The sequence below is a fragment of the Triticum aestivum genome, chromosome 2B, assembly GCF_018294505.1.
Source record: "Triticum aestivum cultivar Chinese Spring chromosome 2B, IWGSC CS RefSeq v2.1, whole genome shotgun sequence".
Lineage (NCBI taxonomy): Eukaryota > Viridiplantae > Streptophyta > Magnoliopsida > Poales > Poaceae > Triticum > Triticum aestivum.
Genome location: NC_057798.1, coordinates 607,434,372 through 607,458,771, shown reverse-complemented (window position 1 = coordinate 607,458,771; position 24,400 = coordinate 607,434,372). Strand labels below are relative to the sequence as shown.

At 47.8% G+C, this 24,400-nt stretch overlaps 1 protein-coding gene across 1 annotated transcript; it reads right to left on the bottom strand.

Annotated features, from left to right (window-relative positions):
- Window positions 1–15,746: 15,746 nt before the first annotated feature.
- On the bottom strand, window positions 15,747–18,207 carry LOC123041762 (cytochrome P450 87A3). Its single transcript, XM_044464324.1, has 9 exons — window positions 17,862–18,207; window positions 17,448–17,772; window positions 17,210–17,356; window positions 16,846–17,118; window positions 16,667–16,768; window positions 16,490–16,568; window positions 16,259–16,365; window positions 16,042–16,172; window positions 15,747–15,941 (listed from the first exon to the last, which is right to left on the bottom strand). The coding sequence occupies exons 1-9, from the start codon at window positions 18,062–18,064 to the stop codon at window positions 15,851–15,853; spliced, it is 1,458 nt and encodes a 485-aa protein (XP_044320259.1). The 5' UTR covers window positions 18,065–18,207; the 3' UTR covers window positions 15,747–15,850.
- Window positions 18,208–24,400: the final 6,193 nt, after the last annotated feature.

The window sequence follows — 24,400 nt, the reverse complement described above, 5'->3', positions numbered from 1 at the left end:
CCTCAGCAGTAGAAGCACAGAGTGGCATCTTTCAATCGAACCTTCAGTCAGCAGCCAAGCTTCTGGAAATTGTTAAAGGAGTCCGAACTACTCCGCAGCAGGATAGCCCAGCTCGTCAAGAGCTCAATCAACCACTCCGGTGGTAGGCGGAGGCAAAGCTAGGTTAAGGCCCCACAGTGCGGCTCAACCGCTCTGAGTCACACAAACATTTTTTCGCATTTTCTTTGCAGGTCCACTTTTGTGTAGGGCATCACCAGCGACACTGTGATCAGACCCATGAGGGGACAAACATACCAAGGAGGGAAACAGCTCGAACGCGTAAGGGGATCCTTAGATATTCCCCTTGATGACCATCTGATTATTACCCGGATCCGCACACAGCCTCCCTCCCCTGGTCTCAGCCGGTTCTGAAGTCATATTTCTTTTTTATCACATTACTTATACTCGTACGCTTCGACGTATTATTCAATTACAATGTGTGGCTTTATATGATGCTTACTTGTTGGTCCTTTTTATTGATACTCTTTGTTAAATGGCATCCGTACACCACGATACGCCTTAACACGCCAGGGGCTTCGTTGTACCCATAATATGGCAATAAAGTCTGAATACCTTCACGGTCGTTCGGCACCCCAAACTTATAGCATTATATGCATCGGCTCCGAATCATGTCTTTGGTCAATAGTTGGGTTGCCCGGCTCCTGTGCTTGCTACCCTACGTTCCGCTATATCGGCTAGGGTAGTAAAGGGAGAACTACTGCGATTGCGTCCCGGTTCTTTTGGACAAGTGCCTCAGTAGAGAAAGTCGAAAAATGACTGTCATGATACGGCGAGAGCTGGTCAGCTGTTTAAGAGGCTACAAAATCTTTAAGGATTTCTTACGCATTATGCGATAACTAATGCAGCGTGTGATGGATCGACTTTTCTTTCGATCAGGTGCTTATAGATCCCCTAGTGCGGTCTTCCGAACACCAGGGGCTGCGCCTACCTTTATTTTGTCAAACTCCTATGGCTAAGTGAGGGTGATAAAGCCTTATAGTCTAATTGTCTAGTTCGTTGCGCTGAACACCTCCCTCAAGGACCCAAAACTGGGGTAAAGAGTGCTCAGGTTTATCCCGAACACCCCCGTACTTCCTACGTGGGGGCAGAAGCTGATGACTAGCCAACTCTCAGGATTAATATACAAAACAGCCGCACAAGAGGTAAAACTTGCAAATAACATGCACTATATAATAGGAATAACCTTGTTTAAACATTACATAGGACAACATGAATGTATTCATGGGAATATAATGTCCTTGGCGCATTGCTCCGCTACAAGGCGGGATCCTTTCAGGACACTATCATAATATACCTCGGGCTTGCGGTGCTCCTTCCCCGCATGCGGTCCCTTGGTCATCAGCTTTTCGGCATCCATCTTCGCCCAATGCACCTTCGCATGGGTGAAGGCCATTCGCGCACCTTCCATGCAGACCGACCGCTTGATGACTTCTAGTCGAGGGCAGACACTTACAAGCCGCTTCAGGAGCTCGAAGTAGCTGCTGGGAATCGACTCGGCGGCCCATAGACGGATAATTAAATCCTTCATGGCTAGTTCGGCCGCCCTATGGAGTTCGATCAGCTGCTTCAGTTGATCGAAAAAGGGCACTAGATACTCTAGCACCAGATACTGCGACCAGAAGAGCTTCTCCGCGGTGCCCCTTTCATCGGCTCGGTAGAATTGTGCGGCATCAGATACACTCCATTGCAGTTCCGCAAACGCCCCTGGAGAAATCCGAATTCAAATTAGTAACGCGATTTTCTCCCTTCAACTATCTACTTTGCATATAAAAAGCCTTACCCTCCGCGATATTGCTGGCCTCCTGGATTTCCTGCAGGGCACCCTGGGCTTCTTGTGTGGCTTGACGAGCCTTGGTGAGTTCGGATTCTTTCTCCGTTAAACTCTGTGCCAAGGTCTCGCATTTCTTCACGGCTTCTTGGAGCTCTTGCTGAACTTGAATAACCCCGGCCTCGTGCTTTTCATGAAGAGCCTGCTCAGTGGCTGCCTTCTTCTCGGCCTCGGCCACCGCCTTCTTAAGAGCTTCGACTTCGGCCATCGCTCCTATAGCACATCATGCAAAATTTTCGTCATACTCAATTATTCATTCGCGCTGAATGCGAACAAGGTTTTTTCGCATACCTTGGTTATCCTCCAACTGCTTCTTCACTTGGCCGAGTTCTTCTCGGCCCTCTCCAGACTCTGCTTTAGTCCGGAGACTTCCGCACTATGAGAGGCGGCAGACACTACAGATGCCTTCTTATAAAAAACAAAAGAGGGAGAGGTGTCACAAAGTAAGTCTCATGCGACCATATATTCGATCCTCTGTTTGGTTTTTTCTTTGGAACACCGAACAGCGTATCAGGGGCTACTATCTATACTATAACACTCTTTGAAACCTCACAACATACCTCAAAGCCCGTTATAAGGCTGATGCAGACTTCATTCAGCCTGCTTTCAGCGGACTGAATCTTCTCAATCAACGCACCCATAAGGGCATGGTGTTCTTCAATGATGGAGGCGCTTTTCAGCGCTACTGATATGGTATCCGGCACCTCTGGTTGGGCTGAGGTTGCCGGTGGAACAGGCGCACCCCCCTGTGTCAAAGGAGGTTGCCTGCCTGATTCCGGAGATGTGTTGGTCTCCAGAACTGTGTCCGGCTGGGGGCCGATTTCAAGATAATCCCTGTCGTCGTTGTCCATGAGAGGCTTTTCCCTCGTATGTCCGATCGCCGAGGTTCGACCCTCCGGTGCCATCTTGATGGTATTTCCACCCCCTCCTTGGCCTGGGTCCCTTTGGGACGATATCCCGGTGTCATTCACGTGTCTGGGGGAGGGGGGCGTCGGGGGTATACCAATGTCCATAACATCCGAGCCCAGTGAATCCTCTGATGAGGATTGTTCGGTGCGGGACCTAGCCGGACTGCAAAAAAGACATGGTGCAATGCGTTAAACACTGTACGATAGTGAGTCTGGATACACAAACATGTCTGGGCTTCATATACTCACGATTTCACCAGGGGCTGGACCCTGGGATCCCACTCCAGGCTGCTGTCGGCGGCAGTGGCGGATTCCTCCAAAAGGGGAGTCTTACCCATCTTGGGCGACTCAGCCTCCAAGTGTGTGGAGGTCGTCCGTTTCTTCCTCCCCCTTGCTGGGGGGGGGGGGGTTGGCTTTCCTCCTCTTCCTCGTCCTCTCTGGAGGAAGAGCAGGCATCGGAGTCTTCGGATATTGTGTCCGAAGGGCCTTGGTGATGAAGGCCGCCCCTGGTCTCTTTGGCCTCTTTCTTGGCTTTCTTCTTTGGTGCCTTATAAGGCGCCGGGACCAACATCTTCGTCAGAAGTGGGCCGGCCGGTTCTTCTGGCAGTGGGGCCGAGAAGTAGATCCGCCCCGCCTTCTTCGTCCAGCCCTGGGAGAGTTGTGGAAAAACACATTAAGCATTTCCCTTGGATTATGCAGATAAAGCGTATGACCTTCCAACATACGAAGACTTACCGAACTCGTGGGTCAGGACAGTTGGTACCCGCGGTCCTCGACTGAATCCGGTCACGATTTGCCGGACTTAAAGAGCACCTTCCAAATGTCTTTGTGCGATGAGTCGAAAAGCCCTGATAGGGTCTGGTGCTTGGCCGGGTCGAATTCCCATAAATTGCAAGCCCTGTGTTGACAAGGGAGAATCCGGCGAACTAACATCACCTAGACTATGTTGACAAGTTTGATATTATTGTCCTCCATACCCTTGACGCGTGTTCGGAGCACCGACAACTCATCTGGCGAAGACCAGTTCAGGCCCTTCTTGGGCCAGGACGTAAGCTGCAATGGAGCTCCGGATCGGAATTCGGGAGCTGCGACCCATTTTGTACCACGTGGCTCAGTGACATAAAACCACTGTTGTTTCCATCCTTTGACGGAATCATTGAAGGTACCTGATGGCCATGTAACGTTGGGCATCTTGCTCACCATGGCTCCTTCGCACTCTGCGTGCTTGCCGCTCACCACCTTGGGCTTCACATTGAAAATCTTCAGCCATAATCCGAAGTGTGGAGAGATGCGGAGGAAGGCCTCGCACACGAGATGAATGTCAAGATGTTGAGGAAGCAATTGGGGGATAGATCGTGAAAGTCGATCCCATAGTAATACATAATGCCGCGAACATATGGGTGGAGGGGAAACCCTAGCCCACGGACAAACGGAGGGAGGAATACAACCCTATCATGGGGTTCTGGAGTAGGGACAATCTATCCCGCCGTTGGAAGGCGGTGGACGATCTTCTTGGTCAGATACCCGGCCCCTCGAAGTTTCTTGATATCCTTCTCCTGGACGGTAGAGGCCATCCACTTGCCTCCTGCTCCAGATTCAGACATTTTCGGAGGGCCTTTGTGGGCGGAGAAGGCGAATGCTTGGGCGCTGGAGCTCGAGCGAGAGAGAATGGATGAGCAGAGGAAGAAGGTGTGGGTGAAAAAGGGGAAGCCTTATCTCTTTATAAAGGCAGCAAGAATCGTGCGCCTCCCCACTTACCTTGTAAACTCGCTTATTCCCCCAAGCGTTGTGTTAATGGCGCTGTTGGGTTACCCACACCTGTATTGATGAGAATCCCGTGATAAGGGGACATGATCTCTGCTTCGACAAGATGTGCCAGTAAAACCGCCTCGCAAAATGTGTGATAACGGGTTGAGAAAATAGTTCGAATAATGACCGAGCCACGGCATGATGTCACGCTATGGAAAGTTGTCAGCAGATTAGACTTATGGAAAATTGTGCTCTCTATGGTGGTATGTGGAATTTGTTTTGCAGAGCCAGACACGATTCATGTGTTTAAGATCTTCTTTGGAGTATTCAGAGAAGGAACCCGCCTTGCAATGCCGAAGACAATCTGCGCGCCGGACTCATCGTCACTGAAGCCTGGTTCAGGGGCTACTGAGGGAGTCCTGGATTAGGGGGTCCTCGGACAGCCGGACAATATGCTTATGCCGGACTGTTGGACTATGAAGATACAAGATTGAAGGCTTCGACCCGTGTCCGGGTGGGACTCTCCTTTGCGTGGAAGGCAAGCTTGGCAATTCGGATATATAGATTCCCTTCTATGTAACCGACTCTGTGTAACCCTAGCCCCCTCTGGTGTCTATATAAACCAGAGGGTTTACTCCGTGGGACAACAACAATCAGAATCATAGGCTACTTCTAAGGTTTAGCCTTTACGATCTCGTGGTAGATCAACTCTTGTAATACTCATATCATCAAGATCAATCAAGCAGGAATTAGGGTATTACCTCCATAGAGAGGGCCCAAACCTGGGTAAACATTGTGTCCCCCGCCTCCTATTATCATTAGCCTTAGACGCACAGTTCGGGACCCCCTACCCAATATCCGCCGGTTTTGACACTAACACCCGCTATAAGTCATTGAACGAATGGTCTATGAGTTACCGAACCTACGGGGTCACAAGTTTAAGGCAATCACGATCTACTGAGTGTTAGTAGGATGGGTGTCATGAGAATATATTTGTGGAATTTTTTCATGAATATTCAGAATAGTTTCGAGGGGATCTGGAAGCATTTCAGGGTCACCAGAAGGGTTTCGATGAATATCGGGCTATAGGATCGAGAAGAGGGTCCAGAGGGGGGTGATTAGACCCTTAATAAGTAAAAGTAGTAGTTTTTAAGATTCTTCAAGTTAAGGTTGAGTTTAGCACATGTTAAAGGGCACGCAATACATTTTACACAAGCATAGCAAGAGTATCAGCGGAAAGGGTAAAGCATGCAAGTGCAAGATGTAAAAGAGATGGGAATTGATTTGAGCAAACACAATGGAGACACATAGATTTTTGGCATGGTTCTGATAGGTGGTGCTATCATACATCCACGTTTATGGAGACTTCAACCCACGAAGGGTAACGGCTACGCGAGTCCATGGAGGGCTCCACCCACGAAGGGTCCACGAAGAAGCAACCTTGTCTATTCCACCATGGCTTACGTCCACGAAGGACTAGCCTCACTCGGGTAGATCTTCACGAAGTAGGCGATCTCCTTGCCCTTACAAACTCATTGGTTCAAATTCGCATGATCTTGGACGCTCCCAAGTAACACCTAACCAATCAAGGAGACACCACTCTCCAAAAGGTAATAGATGTTGTGTTGGTGATGAACTCCTTGCTCTTGTGCTTCAACTGATAGTCTCCTCAACACTCAATCTCTCTCACAGATTTGGCTTGGGGTAGGAGAAGGGTTGGAGTGGAAAGAAACTTGAAGAGGCTAGAAATCAAGGTTCAAATGGTAGGAATGGAATCTCTTCATCTCAACACATGAGCAGGTGGTTCTCTCTCAGAAAGTGAATGGTGGAAGTTGTGGTTCGTTCTAATGACTCTTTCTGAGTAAGAGGGGTGGATGGGGTATAAATAGCCTCCACGTGAAATCCAACCATTACACACTTTTGACCAAACTCGGTGGCACCGACTGAAATTCTCAGTGAGATTGACCCGTGCAAAAGATATGAACGTTGGGGGTTTTGGTGGGACCGACTAGATCATCACAGTGAGACCGAAGTGCACTAGCAAAGGTTGAACCACGTTTCGGTAATTCCGATCATTTTCCCTCGGTGATTCCGAGAGGAAGTGATTTCATCACAGAAACTTGGTCAGGCCATCTGGTGGGAGCAAGAGCCATTTCGGTCAGACCAAAAAGATAGGGTTTTGGTTGTGGTAGTAGTAGGATCATCTCGGTCGGTTCGGAATGGAATATATCGGTGGGACCGAAATGATGAATTAGGGTTTTGGACAGATGTGGTTTGGGAAAGTGATTGAGGGTTTTTTGAGCAATATCACTGAGTACTTGAGCAACAACATCATCAACAATACCTCATACCCTTTTAATAGTACTGGCTTTCCCAAGGGACTCAATGTGATCTTGGATCACTAACCAAAAATATAGAGTCTTGGGGTAGCCAAATTTGTTCTTCACATTTTGAGTGGGTTCCAAATCCTATTGTCCTTGCCACGCCACCATTGGACTTATCTGAAATATTCTAGGTAGAACGGTTAGTCTAGTAATATGTATGTTGACATTGATTGCCAAAACACCCAAGGGAGAAAATGTGCCTTATAGGGGGCCGAATTGTACTTGGGGAGGAGTCTTGCTCCTCCCCAATGGTTGGCACCCCAAGCTGGGTCTTTCCCTCCTTGGTGGCTGCCCCCTCCTCCTCCTTCACCCCAAGTCAATATACATTTGGTTAGCTACAAGTTTGTTGCTGATCCAAAGGGCCGAAATACTTGATTTGATATTACGTTTGTTTATTTCGGCTATATGTGCTTAGAACGAAGTTTACATGGTAATGGCCGATAATTTACCTATCGTCCTAAGAGTATGTCAATGCATGGCCGGTGTAGTATTCTAACATCGTCCTTAGTTCGAATGGACACTACAAGAAATATGTCAACTTATGACCTTCTGTCAGTGACCCTGGAAGAAATGGTCATAAATTTATGACCATTTTAGACCAATTGGTCGAAAGCTGTCCGAGGGGCTCCAAACCCTAAACCATTGCGACCATTTTGGTCAGAAAGGTCATAATTTCCTTACATGAAATGGTCATAAAGCAAACAGCGCTAGTCTGCTGCCTTATTTCTAGTTGTTAACGACCTATATAGATGGTCATAGACTTGTAAATTGTGGTGGGTTGCGATGACTAGGCGCCATCTCATCAGTTTTGCCTATGTGTCATGTCCATGTGGCAGTTTTTGCCCTAGGTTGTGAAGCAACCTATATTTCTGTCATTCCCAAAATTCCCAAACAAATCTCATAAATTCTTTGGGTCATATCTTTGTCAAATATGTAAAAACCTTCCTTTACTAGTTCAAAAATAATTCAAAAATATTCATTTTCCTATTCTGTTCAGAACAACAGTTTGTGAAGGAAGTACCACTTTGGCATGTCCAAATAGTATCCATTTTCTACAGTGCTTTCCTATGCCCAAATAACCATCCTCCACCAAATGCCAGCTCAATCCATTCAATATTTTGACCCGAGCTTCAACATTCGTATTTATGTCCAGTTTGGTGGTTTGCAAAGCAAGTACCACCTAGGCTCCTCCTTTTGAGCTGAAAATTTGTGAAGACGGTCTTCTTAGTAACTGATCATCCTCAGCCAAAACTCACGGCCATTAGCCATGTACATTTCCCGTACCGCTAATCAAACACTTGGCTGCTTATTCATGTTTAAGCATCGATCGGTCTCCTCGTGAGAATCTTATGTTGTGATTTTCTTCCTAGCACCTACCTGGGGAGTTCCCAAACCACTAGACATGCCTAGGCCGCCCATAACACATGGCAACGCCACGGTCACGCGGTGACCACGCGGCAGGCATGCGAGCTTACGCGCTCTAGAGTTGGGGCCCTCGGCCACCGTCGAAACCTCGATGTCTCTCCATCAAACCATGTATTTCTGATTAAATAGGTACTTATGTAACTAGAAATGATTTTTGGAAATAATAAATAGAAAACTATGAGGCAGCTGCAGTTCAAATTTGACCCACTTCCAGCTGAATCAGCGGAAATTTGTCTTTTTCACGAGAGGTGGATCAAAACTTTTTACACCCAACCATTTGGTCAATTGTGCATTAAATATGTCCTAGTATTTTAGAAAAATGATTTGGTCCAATTTTGCAACAATTATTTGGTAGTTCCTTCACAAAAAAACCTCCTTTCGGGCACTCGGAAAATGAAAAATGGTTTTTTCGTCCAAAGAAAATGAAAACTTCCTTACGCAACATTGTTTGCCATTCCAATATGCACCCTTGTGCACAATATGAGATCATTTGAACAAACTATGCCACGAATGTGGCCATAAGTTTGATCATTTGCCTTGAAAGCCATGAATCTTGAGAGATGATAGCTCATTTCCGAGAACACTTTTTTAAAATAATTGCCGTATTACAAGTTTGTTATTTTTCCTGGGAACTTGGCCACATATAATGAAACAATGCGAAGGTTTCCCAATTTTTTGAATTTTTTTGAATTTTTTATGCCCGTTTCAAAACGCGGTCAAAACGATGGGAATGACCGTTCCTAGCTAGTGGTTGAATCTTGGAATTTTTTTGGTGTTTCTCTGATTAAATAGATACTTATGTACCTAGAAATGATTTTTTTTAAAATAAAGAGGAAACTACGAGGTAGCTGCAGTTCAAATTTGACCCGCTTCCTGCTGAATCGACGAAATTTGTCTTTTTCACGAGAGGTGGATAAAAGCTTTTGACACCCAACCATTTGGTCAATTGTGCATTAAATATGGCCTAATATTTTAGAAAATTGATTTGGTCCAATTTTGCAACAATTATTTGGTAGTTCCTTCACAAAAAAACCATTTTGAGCACTCAAAAAATGATTAAAAATAGCTAGAAATATGAAAAATGCATACAAATTGGTCCTAATCCATAAAATGTGGTCTAACTCTAGTGAAAATTTGTGTGGTGCCCTTTTGCAAAATATTTTTGATAGCTACTTCATAAAATCTCTTTATTTTTAGTACTTAAAAACTATTCTAAATCACTGATTTTCTGAACCAATCATAACTCTGTCCACGGATCGATGACATGGCGTCCATCCATCCATCCATCCATCTCTCCATCCCACATCCATCCATCCATCTATCTACAGAAAAGAAAAAAAAAGATAACAAAAAGAGATACCCACCACCCGCAGCCCAAACCCTAGCTCAGATCGACCCCTCCCCCCGTCGCCCCCTTCCTCCCTCGTCCCCATCTCCTCGCCACCGCCCCCTTCCCGATCTAGCTTCTCTCTCTCGCTCTCTCTTGCAGCAAACCCCTCTCAACCCTAGCGCTTGCAACCGCCTCCCACCGCTGCTCCCCGATCCAGATCCACCGCTGCTCCCCGATCCAGATCCGCCGCCATCTCCCTGTCCCCTCGCCGCCGGTCTGCACCCTCCCATCCCCCACCTTTGCCGCCCATCCACCACCGCCGCCCCACCCACGTCGCCTCGCTGCTCCAGCCATCTTCTCCATCGGCGGCTGCCTGCCTCACCATCAACGAACACGCCAACTACTCCGTTCGCCTCGCTGCTCCAACGAAGACGCCTGCCCGTGGAGCAGATCGGGCGAGATTCATAGACAAGCGAGAAGAGGAGCCCCCCGACTACTCTACGCGTGCCGCCAGATCTTCAACGCCCAGCGCCGACGTCTTCCTCCTTGTTCGCCCAGGCTACCCCTCGGTCCGCGTCCCTGAGATGGTAAGCTGGTGCTGCGGGCTGGTTCGATGATTCGATTCGTGTTGGTACGAGCGTCCCGTTGATGATGTGTTGTTTGTTTGTTTTTTTTACTCAGGCAGGGCGCAAGGAGACGGCGCTCGACCTGGCAAGTTCGTCGACAAGGGCGTCCAGGTCAAGCTCACCGACGGCCTTCAAGGTTGATCCGATTCGCACAGCCCAAATCCCCTCATTTTTCTTCTGTCCCTTCCCAGTGTTATGATAGATACATCATCAGACCCACTAGAGGGCTCCCTATTTGTTTTACAAAATATGGTTATTTCTAGGTACATGTGCACTAGATAGGTTATGTTTCTTAGTACTCTGGACCTTGAAGATATGTCATGTTATAGAATGCAAGTCTGTATATCATGGTCGTCTCCTTAGTCTGCAAACAAATAAATCATTTCAAGTTTTTTGTCCATGTGTAGTCCATAAATATTAACAAAATTCAAATGATCAATTAATGAAAAGGATTAATCCCTAGATTCACTATATAGTCCATCAAGATTATATGTTTTTCCTATAACAGAAGTATTTCATATCATAGGATAATTGTAGCTCGGAGACCACGATCATGGTAGCTCATTTCATATCATTTGAATTTTTCCTGTAAATATTACAATGACGCTGGATTGGAATGGATGCAGGTGGGTGGCCGAGGAGGACCACTAGCTGTCTGTCAATCGGACCACCGTCCTTGATCAACTTCCCACGGCAGTCAAGCCAGCCATGCATATACATGATGCTGCTGCTACAAGTATGGCATCTTCCATAGCAAGGTTGAAAGGATCCTTAAAACAAGCTAGCTAGGCAACATCTGATCTGAGAGTACATAGTTATGGGCATGCATGTATAAGTGCTGTAGGGAAGGGTTAATTAGCCATGGAGTAGTTGCCAGTAACCTCTTTCTGTTTATGGAGTGTAAACAAAATAAGAGCCCACATACACTTGCATCTTTTCTGAACATTCAGCCCGTCCTGTTTAGTCGAACGAAGAAAAAATGCAAGGACACCAAAAGGTGTGTAGATACACAGATAACAAATATGTGGTTCCACACTAGTTGGAACACTTTTCGCTTAAATGATGTGCATGACAGATTTATCCAGCCGCTGCACTTTACTGAACAGTTGTTTCCTGGACATGTTGGGTTTTTCAAACCTTTTCTTGGGAGTAATTATACTTGTTAACTGCTGTCCTTTTGCAAGAAAAAGAAAAGTTGCTATCCTGAATGAATGTAAAAATACTTTAACAAGCCCTTCTTTGTTGCATTTAGGGGCATTGCAAGGCACTGCAATTACCTCGGAGGTCTACTCTTGGCGCTGATTAGCTACAGAAGCAGAAGGCCATGCTGTATTGTTATTGTAGACCGTGATGATCATGCAGAACTAAATGGCAAGTTCTTCTCTACATTGTCCTTTGATATCCATTTTTGAATTGAAGTTACATCGATCTCTAGCTTTGACGCCGTGTTGTGATCTAATCTGGTGCGTGCAGGCGCTGCGGGCCAAGGACCTGAACGAGATGTTCCCGGTGGTGGACGCAGAGGCGGCGCCCATGGAGGACGCCCCTCCACCACTGCTCCGACGCCATCCAGGTCTTCTTACCTTCAGTTTCTTCTTCTTCCCTTACCCTCCATTCCTTTGACTGAGATGTGATGTGGTTTCCTGCCATGAATGAGCAGTTGTCGCCGGATGGATGTAGGACGACCGACCATGGATGAGCAGCAGCAGCACCCTCATGGTGAGCCCCTCCACCCCTTTGTTCCCCTCTGTTTTCTGTGATGCTATAGTTTGGCCTCGGTTCCATGGCTTATTACTTGTTGTACGCCACGTCGAGGACCGAGTTTTTGAGCTGATTTGTGTTGTTGGTGGTCATGTAGCTACTAATTTTCTGCTACAAGTTAGAATGCCTACTGTTCTGTGTTGTAGATGACTACTAAATTATCTAGTTTGCATCCCTTTGATGTCATGTATGCTACTGATTAGTTGCAGGTAATTAGAATGCTGTAGGTTCAGTACTAACATGGCCTAATCCATTGGAAGAAATTAGATGGGAATATATCTAGTTTGTTAATATAAATCTGATTAGTATGTTTGCTGCCATTTTGTATAAATTAGATGGGAATAAATTAGATGGGCATAATCTATAACAAGCCCTAATTGAACGAATCAATCTGATTAGTATGTTTGCTGCCATTTTGTTAGCAGAAGCATATCTAGTTTGTTAGTCAGCCACTTTTTTGCTAGAACCATAAATCATGATGCATGCTGATTATGGTCTGGTCTGTTAGATCTGTTCTCCTGTTGCTTAAAATTTGACTGGATTCTGAATGTGTATCTGCTGGTGTGTATCTGCTGTTGCCTGCATTCTGAATGAACATGTCAGTATACTATATACCCAAAAAAACATGCTTACAGTTCTTTTCATTTCTATTATCAATTTAGTTAGAGTTGCACATGCCAGTATACTATATACCAAAAAAATCCTAGCTAGTGAGAACATTTGTCACTCCATGAACACGTACTGGTTAGTGTTAGTCATACTATTTATCTACATGGCATTTGATGTCAATTCTTGCTTATAAGTTATTGGATCACTCCATGAACACATTCTTATTCTTATATTTTCATTCTTATTCTTTGCACAGGTGAAGTGTGAATCCAAGGCCGAAGCTGTGAATCATATCAACAAAGAGGAGCATATTATGTGTTGTAATTGTACGCATATCTGGGTTGTAGTATAATGAATTGTAATAGACTAATGTAGTCTTGTTTTGGACGAATTTCATTTGCTCTCTAGTATGTTCAAAACAATGATTGTGTATGTGATTTGAATACCCGTGAAATGGAAACATGACAAGAGGGTCCAAGTTATAATGGTTGTTTGACAAATTTCGAAATTTCTGACATGTGGGACATATTTTGAGATAAGCATGACATGTGGGGCTGGCTTACTAGTGGTACCCCAATGTATAATGGCTGAAACTATAAAAATCAATGGACTAAAAAGGCTACGACCCAAAAATAAAATGGCTTAAATGTTGGGCCTGGCCCATGTAGTTGACCAAAATTAATCAAGAAAAAATATATAAAAAGGCTGAATTGTTGGGCTAGGCCCATGTAGAAAACCGAATTGGACCGGGCTGAATCTTGTGCCACATCAGCTTGCCACGCTGGATGCCTACGTGGCCTGGGGAGGTTGCTAGTGACCAAAACGAAACAATAGACGTATTTTGGTCGTAAACGTCTTCGACCATTCCAGAAGAAAGGTCGCTATAGTCAGTTTATGACGGCCAGCTTTTGACCTTCTATTTTTGGTCACAAAAAGGTCGCAAATGGAAATTTGTGACCTTTCAGTGACCAATAGTGGTGGTCATAAGTTGACATATTTCTTGTAGTGGGAGAGCGAGACAATTACTATGGAGATTAGGTTTTGATAGTTGAATTCATAACAATGGCCATGGTGTTAGTGTTGTTTATATATCTCCATATAGTGTTGTTCTGTGAAGCCGCATGCCTCTTAAAATATTTATTGCACAATAAACAAAGCCGGATATGCAATGTTATTCGGTTTGGAACTTTTGCCATATGTGCTAAACATATTGAGGATTTTGGTGATTCTTATGAGTACTGCAACAAATATCCAAGGGTTATCAATGTTTTGACGAATCACTTATAGTTTATCTTGAGGTATGTCTAGATGCAAGATTAATCTTGGGTTGCTTTAAAATTGTTCATATATCTAGACATGACAATTCGAAAGAGTTGGCACAACAAGCATCCGGCTACTATGTTAACCATGGTGTATTGCATTTCTATCAATAGCCGATGCTAGATCTTGTCAACATAGGTAAGGCCGAATCGAAGCCCACCGCTTCGGCCACTAATGAAACTTTTATGCAGGCGAAGTAAGGATTGGAGGAATTTTATTCTTGATTATCTGCGATATCTTAGCGAAAGGGTGAACATTATGGTTCGGAGGATGGTTTTGATCTATGGAACCTTACCATCGGATTGTTATAAAAGCTGAGAAGTTTTCACCCAAGTTTGCATCAAGAGGTTCAAACAAGCAATGGCCGATATATAATTATCGTCCTAAGAACATGCAAAATAGCTGATGGAGTGTTGACATCGTCCTAATAACGAGTTATGCGGAAGTTATTTTTCGGCACACAAGCTTTGCCGAAAAACAGGGGGGCATGTGTTGACAACAGATTTTGGCATGGTCAAAAACATAACTGAGAAGGCCTCAAATGGAGAAGTGCTCAAAATGATAAAGTTCTGTATCTTCAAAAGGAGAAACTTTGATATTTGAACCGTAGCCATCCGATCTCATCTTTAAGGCCGAAGTTGTGTTTTGAGTATTCAGATTTTGTATTCAGAACACTATTCGGCTGATTACGCTCCCAAGATGGCCTCATATGAGAAAAGTTTCTACACGGATTGTCTTCGTCTCGTCGAGACGATGGATTTTGATATAAGAAATGCCTAAATCGAAGTTCGTATGCAAAAGTTAGAGCCAAAACAATGTACTGCATAAGTCTGCCCCGGAAGTTCCGGGCAAAACTTTCGGGGAGGTTCCGGGCTAAACCGAAAATTTGCACGTGGAGCACCCCGAAAACTGGAATTTTAACACTATTTGCAGATTTGCGGGGCCAGTTTCGACATCAAGGTGACCTCGGATGAAAAAGTGTTCAACTAACGAATTTTTCTACATTGCAAGGTCTACAACTTTGCTTTTGGGACCATCGCGATCCGAAGCCATATGCGACCTGCAGGAGCTGTGCAAGAGGGCAACTTGATGTAATTTTAGCCCGGAAGTTCCGGGCTGACCGGAAGTTCCAGCCCTCGTAGTCCGAGTTAGGTTATCTTTTGATGTTTTGGACGGGATTTGAGTCCTTTTCTTGTACGGAAAGTCCAGCCACCTCATATATATGTAAGAGGTGACGGCCGATTGAATAACAACACACAATCGAACAATCAATCTATCATCTTTTACCTTTACCTTTATCTCTCTCCCTTGTTCTTCTTCTTCCTCGTTCTTCGTTCGTTCTTCTAGTTGCAGGGCGGCGATCCACGAGGCCCTAGGGGCGATCAGGTCGACCTAGGGCAACCCATAGCCGCCGCGCGCCCTGACGGGGTCCCTCCCGGGCGTGTGAGGTTTCGGGTCTACAAAAGCACCCGCCGGATTGCCTGCGTACCGCGCTTCCGGGCGGGTCTCCTTCGACGTGAGCTGCGGTGCATCACCCCCGGCGTCGAGGGTACACGGTGACGTGTTCGTGTGCGAACAGGTTGTAGTACTAATCTATCCATGCAACTACACCACCTCAGCATAGCATGCATGTAGGTCATAAGTTAAGCTGACTTGTCGTCTTTGTTACTTATTATATAGATTAGGTTAAGCTTGAAAATCTAAGATGTATTTTTACTTAACTGCAGAAAATTGACAGAATAGAAATACTTCTGCACAAGTGTTATTTCATCAAACAACATGCTAGAACAATTGTACACGTGAGATATAAGCTTTTCCTACTGCTAGCATGACTTGAAAGCAGGTGCTGATTAATCTCTCTGTCTGATCTGAATGAGGTAACCATCAGGAAATTCCAGCCCTGGACACCGGACTATCTTGCCTCCACCTAGTTGTATCCACCTGAAATACGTTGGAGCAAATGATGACAAAGAAATGGAGGATATGAACAATTACAAAATTTTGGACTCCAACTGGGTTCATTATAAAACAATGGAGGCACCTATATTTGGTGACAAGAAAGTGAAGGAAAATGGCCATTTGTAGCTTGCTGAAGTCTGCCCCAACACAGGACCGGAGACCTCCTCCGAAAGCCATGAAGTGTCTTAACCCACGGTTTGCCTCTAGTTTATCCTGTGTGCATGTAGCCCCCTGGTTAAGTAATACGTGGAGGTGGAGCTGAGTGATCTTGCATGAGTTGAGCATTAAGGTCCACAAACCTTGAACCTTGAAGGATTGAAGGTGAGGGGGTCAGGGTAAATATCTGGATTAAGGTGCACCGCGAGAGGGCAGACCATCACTCCCCATCCAGCTGGAATTGTGTATCCTGTCGCCAATAATTGTCATTTGAGAGGTACTACTAGGTGCCGTCTCTTTTGTTTTCGCAGGATGCATGATTTAGATCGTAAAACATCGGGACACAATGTTTTGGTTTTTGTATGCATGGTTACCTCTGAACTGTACATCTTTCAGTGTCTTTCTGAAGATGCCAGGCGCAATGTTGGCCAGTCGGACCGTCTCGTTTATCACCTGTAAAACGTGATGCATGCGCGTCTGATTATCGATCGCAGCATAAACCTACTATTATTATTAGTACGGCTAAAGGTATGCGTGTCATGGATTATGACCTGGGATGTGAATGTCATGGATTTGTACTCTTTCCATGTAACTCTGTCGCCATCAGACTCGCCGCCTGCCTCACGCTCGTTCAGAATCGTTTCATGCTCCACCTATACACCCAAGCCAAATCACAAAGATTTAGAAGCTGCTCCGCTCTGCATGCACGTAAAGATCATGCAGGACTCACCGTGAGCTCCTCCAGGACGCGAGGGTGCTCGGTGAGGAGCTTGACGGCCAGGGTGATGGCCAGCGACGTCGTGTGGAAGCTGGCGAAGAGGAGCACAAACAGGAGGTCCAGCGCCATTCCCTCCGTCAGGACAGGCTTCTCCTTGGTGATCTCCTGCACGACGTAGTCCAGGAAGTCGCCGTGGCACCGTGCTTCCCGTCCTCCGGCCGCCTCAGCCGATCTCGTCCTCTCCTCCAGCACCTGCTGCAGCACCTCCATTACACTCATCCGTCCCTGAAAGTTGCTCAGAGTCAGTCAATGACCCTAGTGCATGCATGGCTGAACAGCCTTCACTACAGACCGACTTAGTGTTCGTGTTGATCACCTGCATGCATGCGTAGTAGGCTGTTCCTGGCAAGTAGAGCGGGAAGGAGATGAGCCCTCTGACGAAGTCGAAGAAGCTCTTCCGTAGAACCTTGGACCTCGACGGCTCCAGGCCCAGCAGCTTGCTCGCGGAAAGTTCAAACACCATCTGCGATCAAACACCGTACGCAAGGTAGCAACATAACCTCAACAGTGAATACCATGTGCAATAATCTAGAGCGTTGGAGGACCAGGCTTACGGTGGAGACGGCTTCTTTGAGCTCGACGGCCGGCAGGGTGGACCAGGTGCAGAGCGAGCTGCAGACGGCGCGCTCGACGTCGCCAAGGATGGACTCCTTAAGGCTCTCCGGGCCGAAGTACCTGAGAACTATGTTCTTGAGGTACTTGAACATGGTGCCCTTCTGCTCCCCGACGTTATCGCGGCCGAGGATCTCCACGAACGAGTCCGGGTACCAGCTCTGGAACAGCTCCCCCTCCTGCTGGAACACCATGTGGTTCAGCTCCTGGTCCGCCGACACCACCATCGGGTGCCCCACCACGCTCGTCTTGAAGATCGGGCCGTACCTATATATCTCGCACACAAAAGATCAACGAGTCGCTATGAGAGAAGCTTGCCCATTGGCTTGGGCCTCGTCAGGCAGCTTCAGGTGTACCTCGTGAGCCTGTGTCGGATGAAGCGAGGGATGTCCAAGGAGGCGTCCGGGGAGAAGAACTGGAACGTCTCGCCGACGAGCGGGAGGCCCATAGACCCCGGCGGGAGCCGGCCGTTGCACCGAGGGCTCCTCCACCGGTGCACGCTGTACAGCAGCAGCAGCGCCACCGCGGCAAGGGCCGAGAGCCCCGCCAAGGCGTCCATCTTCTATCTGCTACGCGCGCGCTAACGACGAACTGAATACATGGCCGCCCGTGGTTTCCACATGTCTCGTGTGATCGATCGAAAGCCAGCCAACGGCATCGGCTAACGGATAACACTAGCTAGCTAGCTAGGTTAGCGAGCACGGTCAATCGGTATGTAAAGAGCAGCTGGCGCGATTCTGGGCGTGGTTTGGGTGAGCCATCGTCAAACGTAAAGGTTGTGAGGAGAACAGTGGTTGCTTGACTCGTTGGGGTTGGTGTGGCAATGCTCGATTGTTCCTCATCGAAAAAATGCTCGATTGTTCGGTCGGTGCTCTCTCTGAATTATTACACTACTGTACTCTTTTTTATTGGGCCGATCATTCATGCGTCGCTCGCTTTGGGCAGCCATGGGCTGGCAAATATTGCAGCTATTGTTCGCCTACATTTTCCTTTCCATTATAAATCTTAAAAGAAACATTAGAGTGTTATAAAATCATTTTAATGATAAGAAAAATGCTCATGAGCTGCGAAAATAATGTTTTGCCTATTTTGCACATACTTCCAAAAAAATGTATACTTAAAATAAATGTTCATGTATATTGTAAACAATGGTCTTGTATGTGAGATGAAATGTCCATATATCTTAAAGAGAAGTTCATGTTTAAAAAATAATCCACATCTTATAAAGAAGTGTTCAAGTATCCCATAAAAATTATTCATGTACTTACCTAAAAGGTAAAAATGATTGAACATCAGCAAAAACAAACACAAATATAAGGTGAAACAACAAAAAATTATTTAGAATAGAAAAATAGTTAATGATTTAATAGTAAAAAAATAAAGACAACAAATGTAAAACGGGAAAGTGAAAGACCAAGAATAAAAGAAAAGGAAAGAAATTTGGAAAAGAAAATAGGAAGACAATACATCTTTACTGTTAGAGGGGAGTTGGCAGGTTCGTCTCACCTCCGCCCCTGGTTTTTTCCTCCCCGCGCCCATCCCCCTTTGGTTCTTTGCTGATATTTTTGGTAATCTTAACCGATGCCGCACAAAATATAAATCTACATAAATAAAGTAAATAGGAATAATCTAAACTAAATCAATAATTTCCCAAAACCGCGTCCTGCAATAACTCAATCTAATAAAATTAAATTTTACAAAAAATAAAACTTGTCTTGCAGCCTTCCACTACCCATGCCCAAATCAAATCAAATCTTACCAAAACCTCAACTAAATCAAAACTTTATTTGCATTCGCATACTCATACTCGAATAAAATTAAATCTATAATATAGTGAATCTAAGGAATATGTCAGATAAGATGGATGTTGAGCCGTTAGAATATGCATGCCCTGTTGCAACACACAGACAATTAACTAGTCTCTACTATTAAATAAGAGTTGGTAGGTTCGCCTCACCTCCCACCATTCCTTTATGTCTGGTCTTTCTCCTTTCCACTAAAGACGAAACCGATTTGCTCTAGCCTTCCCATTGGTTTTTCCCTGTCAACTACTTTGGTTCATCCCTCCATGCCTTTTGGTTTGGAATAATGTAAACCAAATCGGGCTTTCTTTTTCTTCTCCTACTAAATATCATGTTCTACATTAACTCGATCAAATCTTGCTAAACTCATGTTCTGTATTAACTCAATAAAATATTAATAATTAATCAGAATATTGTTGCCTTCCCCTATCCTTACCCAAATCAAATCAAATCTTACCATAAATTCAACTATATCCCAGCTTTTATTAAATTCAAATCAAATCTATTAAATAAATATTTTCTTAGTTATTTACAATATACTTTCCGAGATAAAAATGTATTATGAAGTAATGGGTTGTGGCACTGGTAGTGGTAGGCCCACGTAGCAATGCTTGGTCTTACTAGGGTTGGGGGGCGGTGATGACCTGAGGCCGAGAATTCGACTGTTTGCTTGTATGCCTGTTAGTTATTATCGAGCAATGCCACTCACCGTGTTTTAGGTATGTTGATTGAAACCTTGAGGAGAACAGTGGTTGCTTGACTCGTTGGGGTTGGTGTAGCAATGCTCAAGTGTTCGGTCGGTGCTCTCTCTGAATTATTACACTACTGTACTCTTTTTTATTGGGCCGTTCATTCATGCGTCGCTCGCTTTGGGCAGCCATGGGCCGGCAAATATTGCAGCTATTGTTCGCCTACATTTTCCTTTCCATTATAAATCTTAAATGAAAAATTGGAGTTTTATAAAATCATTTTAATGATAAGAAAAATGCCCATGAGCTGCAAAATAATGTTTTGCCTATTTTGCACATACTTCAAAAACATTTTATGTATACTTAAAATAAATGTTCATGTATATTGTAAACAATGGTCCTGTATGTGTGTCGGGTGGTAGGTGCGACATATGCCAACGGGTGGTTAATCATTGTGGGAGCCAGTAAGACATCGTCAGTGCCTGGAAACGGGATAAGGTGAAGACATGCACGTCGGCGAATCTTACCCAGGTTCGGGGCTCTCCTAGAAGATAACACCCCTAGTCCTGCTCTGCGGGGTCTTCGCATGATCACTAAATCAGAAAGTGGCTACAAGAGGCTCCTTGAGCTGTTCGGCTAGAGGAAGAAGAAGGGCAAGGCTAGCTCTCCTCTTCTCTCTATGTGGTGTGTGTAGTTCTAATGGATCAACCCTTTGCGTGGGTGCGCTGGGGGGTTTATATAGGCCTACCCCCCAGGGGTACAATGGTAATCCGGCTGGATGTGAGTCCAGACCGTCAGTGTCTATGGTCGCCGGCTTCTCCGTCGGCCGCTGGGGCCAGCTGACTGGTGGGTCCTGCCGGCTGCCGGCCTCTTGGTCGACAGGCTGGGCCCACCGCCTGCGGACCCTGCCGGCTGCTCATTACTGTAGCCTCGCCCTTGGTGACAATGGCTTTGTCGGGGCAAGCATGGCTATGGTGCCGCCGCCTGGCGGGCATTCACTGTAGCCTTACCCCATCTTATCTGCTTAATGGCGCACAAACTTCTAGGGCGGAGGTAGGCCTGCTGTTGGGAGCCGGCCTCTACCTGTGCCGACTGGTCAGGCCTAGCTGCCCTCTGGTAGCTCTTTGGCAAGAGGGGCCCGCCGCCTGCGGGCCGTACTGACAACCCGTCGTGGGTGACGTCACGGTCAACGTGGCAACAATGTTGCGCCGGACGGGGGATGGTCGCCCGGTACAGCGCACTGTGGCCACGCTCGCTCCGGGATTCGGGGGTGGCAGGCTTCACTGTAGCCACGCCCCGTCTTATCGCCGTTATGTGGGTGCAAACTTTGAGGGTGCAAGTCTGTCCGCCTGCTAGGAGCTGGCCGCTCTGGTGGCCGCCTGCTAGGAGTCGGCCTACTTTGGGAGGGCCTGTTGAGCCTTGCCGCCTTCCAACAGCCGGCCGATGGGACAGCCGGCCTGGAGAAGGCGGCCCTTCATCTTGGATGTTTGAGGGCCCAGTCGGCCCGATGTTTTTGAAGAGCCAGGGGGAGCCGGCTAGGCTACCCATGTTCATTTACTCCGACAGTAGTCCCCGAAGCTGGTGGGGCTTTGTGGCTGAATGGGGAACGAGAAGCCCAAGCAAATTCCTATTCTGAAGAGCCGACAGTTGGGAGTCGGCCACAACCAGACGCGTCATCTGGAAGATTTTGAAGCCCGAAGGTGGGAACCAGATGGCACACAAGCCGGGCGTCGAGCCGGCCACCCGCTGCCCACGTGCCACGCGGCACCTATCGGTTGGATCAGCCTGCCAGCCCACGCGCGCGACGGGACTTCGTCGCAGGCTAGGGCCCGCCACTACCACGCCTCGGCCCACGTGCGGATCCTCTGTGGCCGAGGCGGGCGGTTGGAATTCCAATTGTAGTTACTACATGCCGTTAAGGCATGATAATCGTGGGGTCGTGGGGGAGTGGGCGCAGTTAATCCCACGACCCCTACTCCCCGCCCCCTCGGCTTCGTCGCTCCGCGGCTATAAATAGGGGAAGGAAGGGAGCGGCAGACGCACGCGCGCTCATCTCCTCCTCCGCCATCCTCTTCTTCTTTTTCTTCACGTCACTGCTGCGCTCCGTTGCCGCACCGCGCCTCCGGCCCTCTTGCTGCGCCGTGGTTTGCCGTCGCGGGATCGCGCATACGTCGCTGCTGTGCTCCACTCGTCAAGCTTCCTGCCCTCATGGCGCGCGCCGGAGCATGGGACGGCTCCAACGTCCATGAGGACCATGTTGACTTCCTCCGCCGGACGCGGCGGCTGCCCGGCGAGGACTGTGCGAAGGTCCGCCTCGCGCCGGAGCGGGAGATCTCGTCGGCGCCGGAGTTGGGTGAGCGCGTCATCTTCAGGTCACACTGCGTGCGTGGCCTCGGCTTGCCGGGGAGCGGCTTTTTCCGGGCCTTCCTCGACTTCTACGGCCTTCAGCTGCACCACCTCACACCGAATACGGTGGTGCTGCTGTCCGCCTTCATCACCCTTTGCGAGGGCTTTCTTGGCGTTCTCCCCACCCTCGAGCTTTCAGGGGAGTTCTTTTACTCGAAGCTCGGCACTATCGTCAAGAGCGTGGCGGTGTAGTGCGGCGCCTTTGTCGCAGTGCGGAGGTCGGCTGCCAACAACCCATTCCCTCCCATCATGATGACCCAGTCGATGAAGATGTGGCAGCAGTCGTACTTCTACATGAAGAGTGTCTACCCGGAGGGTGACTGGGCCAATCTGCCGGCTTACGTAGCCGGCCCATCAACTGGAAAGCGGCCTAATTGGTCGTACCGGCCTAGGTCGTTGTTGGCCTCCGGCGCCACGGCCGTTGCGTGACTCAAGGTGATGGTAAGGTTGGAGGGCCTTACGGGCCCGACTTGCTGACCGCCTTTGTAACACCCCGAGGATCATGCTACACTAAACCACCATGATGATGCTAAGCTACTGTGAATTTCAATGATAATCATGTTGGGATAATATCTCATTTCAAATTCCTCTCTGAAAACAATTCAAAGTCACAATGCAAAATGAGTTTGCTCGAAACTTGCTAGAAAAATGTCCGTCATTTGACAAATATTCCATAACATTTATTTGTTAAGGAACACAACATCCCTCTTGTGCAAAGATGAGCTTTGGCAATTATAACCACATCATTTAAGCATTTTCTTAAATGCTATCCTCTTTATGAAAAATTCAAATGAACTCCAAAATTGCACAAACTTTTGTGACACTGCAGAATATTTCATAGTATTTTTGTGGCCAAGCTCCACTTTTATGCAAGGTCATTTGGTGGCTTGAATTATTGCAAAACTGTTGCTGTAAAATAAAACAGAAACAGAAAATACAAAGGCTTTTAAAAGGAAAATAAAAGAGACCCCCCCCCTCGCGCTAGGCCTCAGCCCAGCTGGCCATCCAGCCAGGCCGGCCCAACCCTGCACTCCCTCGGTCGCCTTTCTTCGCCACTGCTCACGCGACCGGGCGCCTGCGACCGAGCAGTCCCTGCAGGACCAGCTCGTCGGCGTCACCGCAGAGGCGATAAGGATGCCGCCCCCCTGCGGCGCCTCGGTCCCCTCCCCCACTTGCCCCCTCGCTCCCCACTCCGTCCTCCACTCTCCCTCTCCCCAGATCCCTTTCTCCCCTGCGCCCACCCGACGCGGCCGCTGCTACCGCCTCGCCGTGACCATGGCCGACGACCTCCCCGAGCCAAGCGAAGACGTCGAGGAGCATCGTCGGCATCTCCTGCGTCTACTACGGCCAGCAGCGTGAGCTGGGAGGCGTTGCTGCCCCGGATCCTCGTCTTCTTCTTCCTTCGACAGCCGCCGCTTCTCCGTCAATTCCGGCTACCTCGCGCCCTCCTCGAGCCCGCTGCCCTCCCCTACAGGCGCCCAGTGAGCTCCGCCTTCCTCTCCCTCTCTCCCCGTGCTCTTCCCCGCGCCGTAGCTAGCTCGCCCGCAAGCCGAGCTTCGCCGTCCGCCATTGCCGTCGTAGGGCTCGCCACCGAGCTCCTCCGCTCGAGCTAGTAGCTCTAACGAGCTCCTGGAGCGCCATAGACCTCGCCTAGCCCTTTACTTCGCTGGCACGCGCTCTGTAGCGCCGATCCCGAACTCCGTCTGAACGCGCTGCCCGCCGCCGTCGATGTAGCGCTCCACTCCGGCCGAGTTAGCCCACGGGACCGCCGTAGATTGATGCGGCGGCGGACGCCTGATCGAACGCACTAGGCCACACCCCCTCTCGCGCCCTGCGCGCGAATTCCGGCTAACTCCGGCGCGGATCCACCGCAGATGGCCTCGCCGGCGTTGCTCCGGTGCTGGCGCTGACCTGGCACCGGCAGGGCCCGCCTCTGGGTCGCTCCCTGTGGGCCCCCTGGACCCAGTTGACCACGTTGACCGTGGTCAACTATGCTGA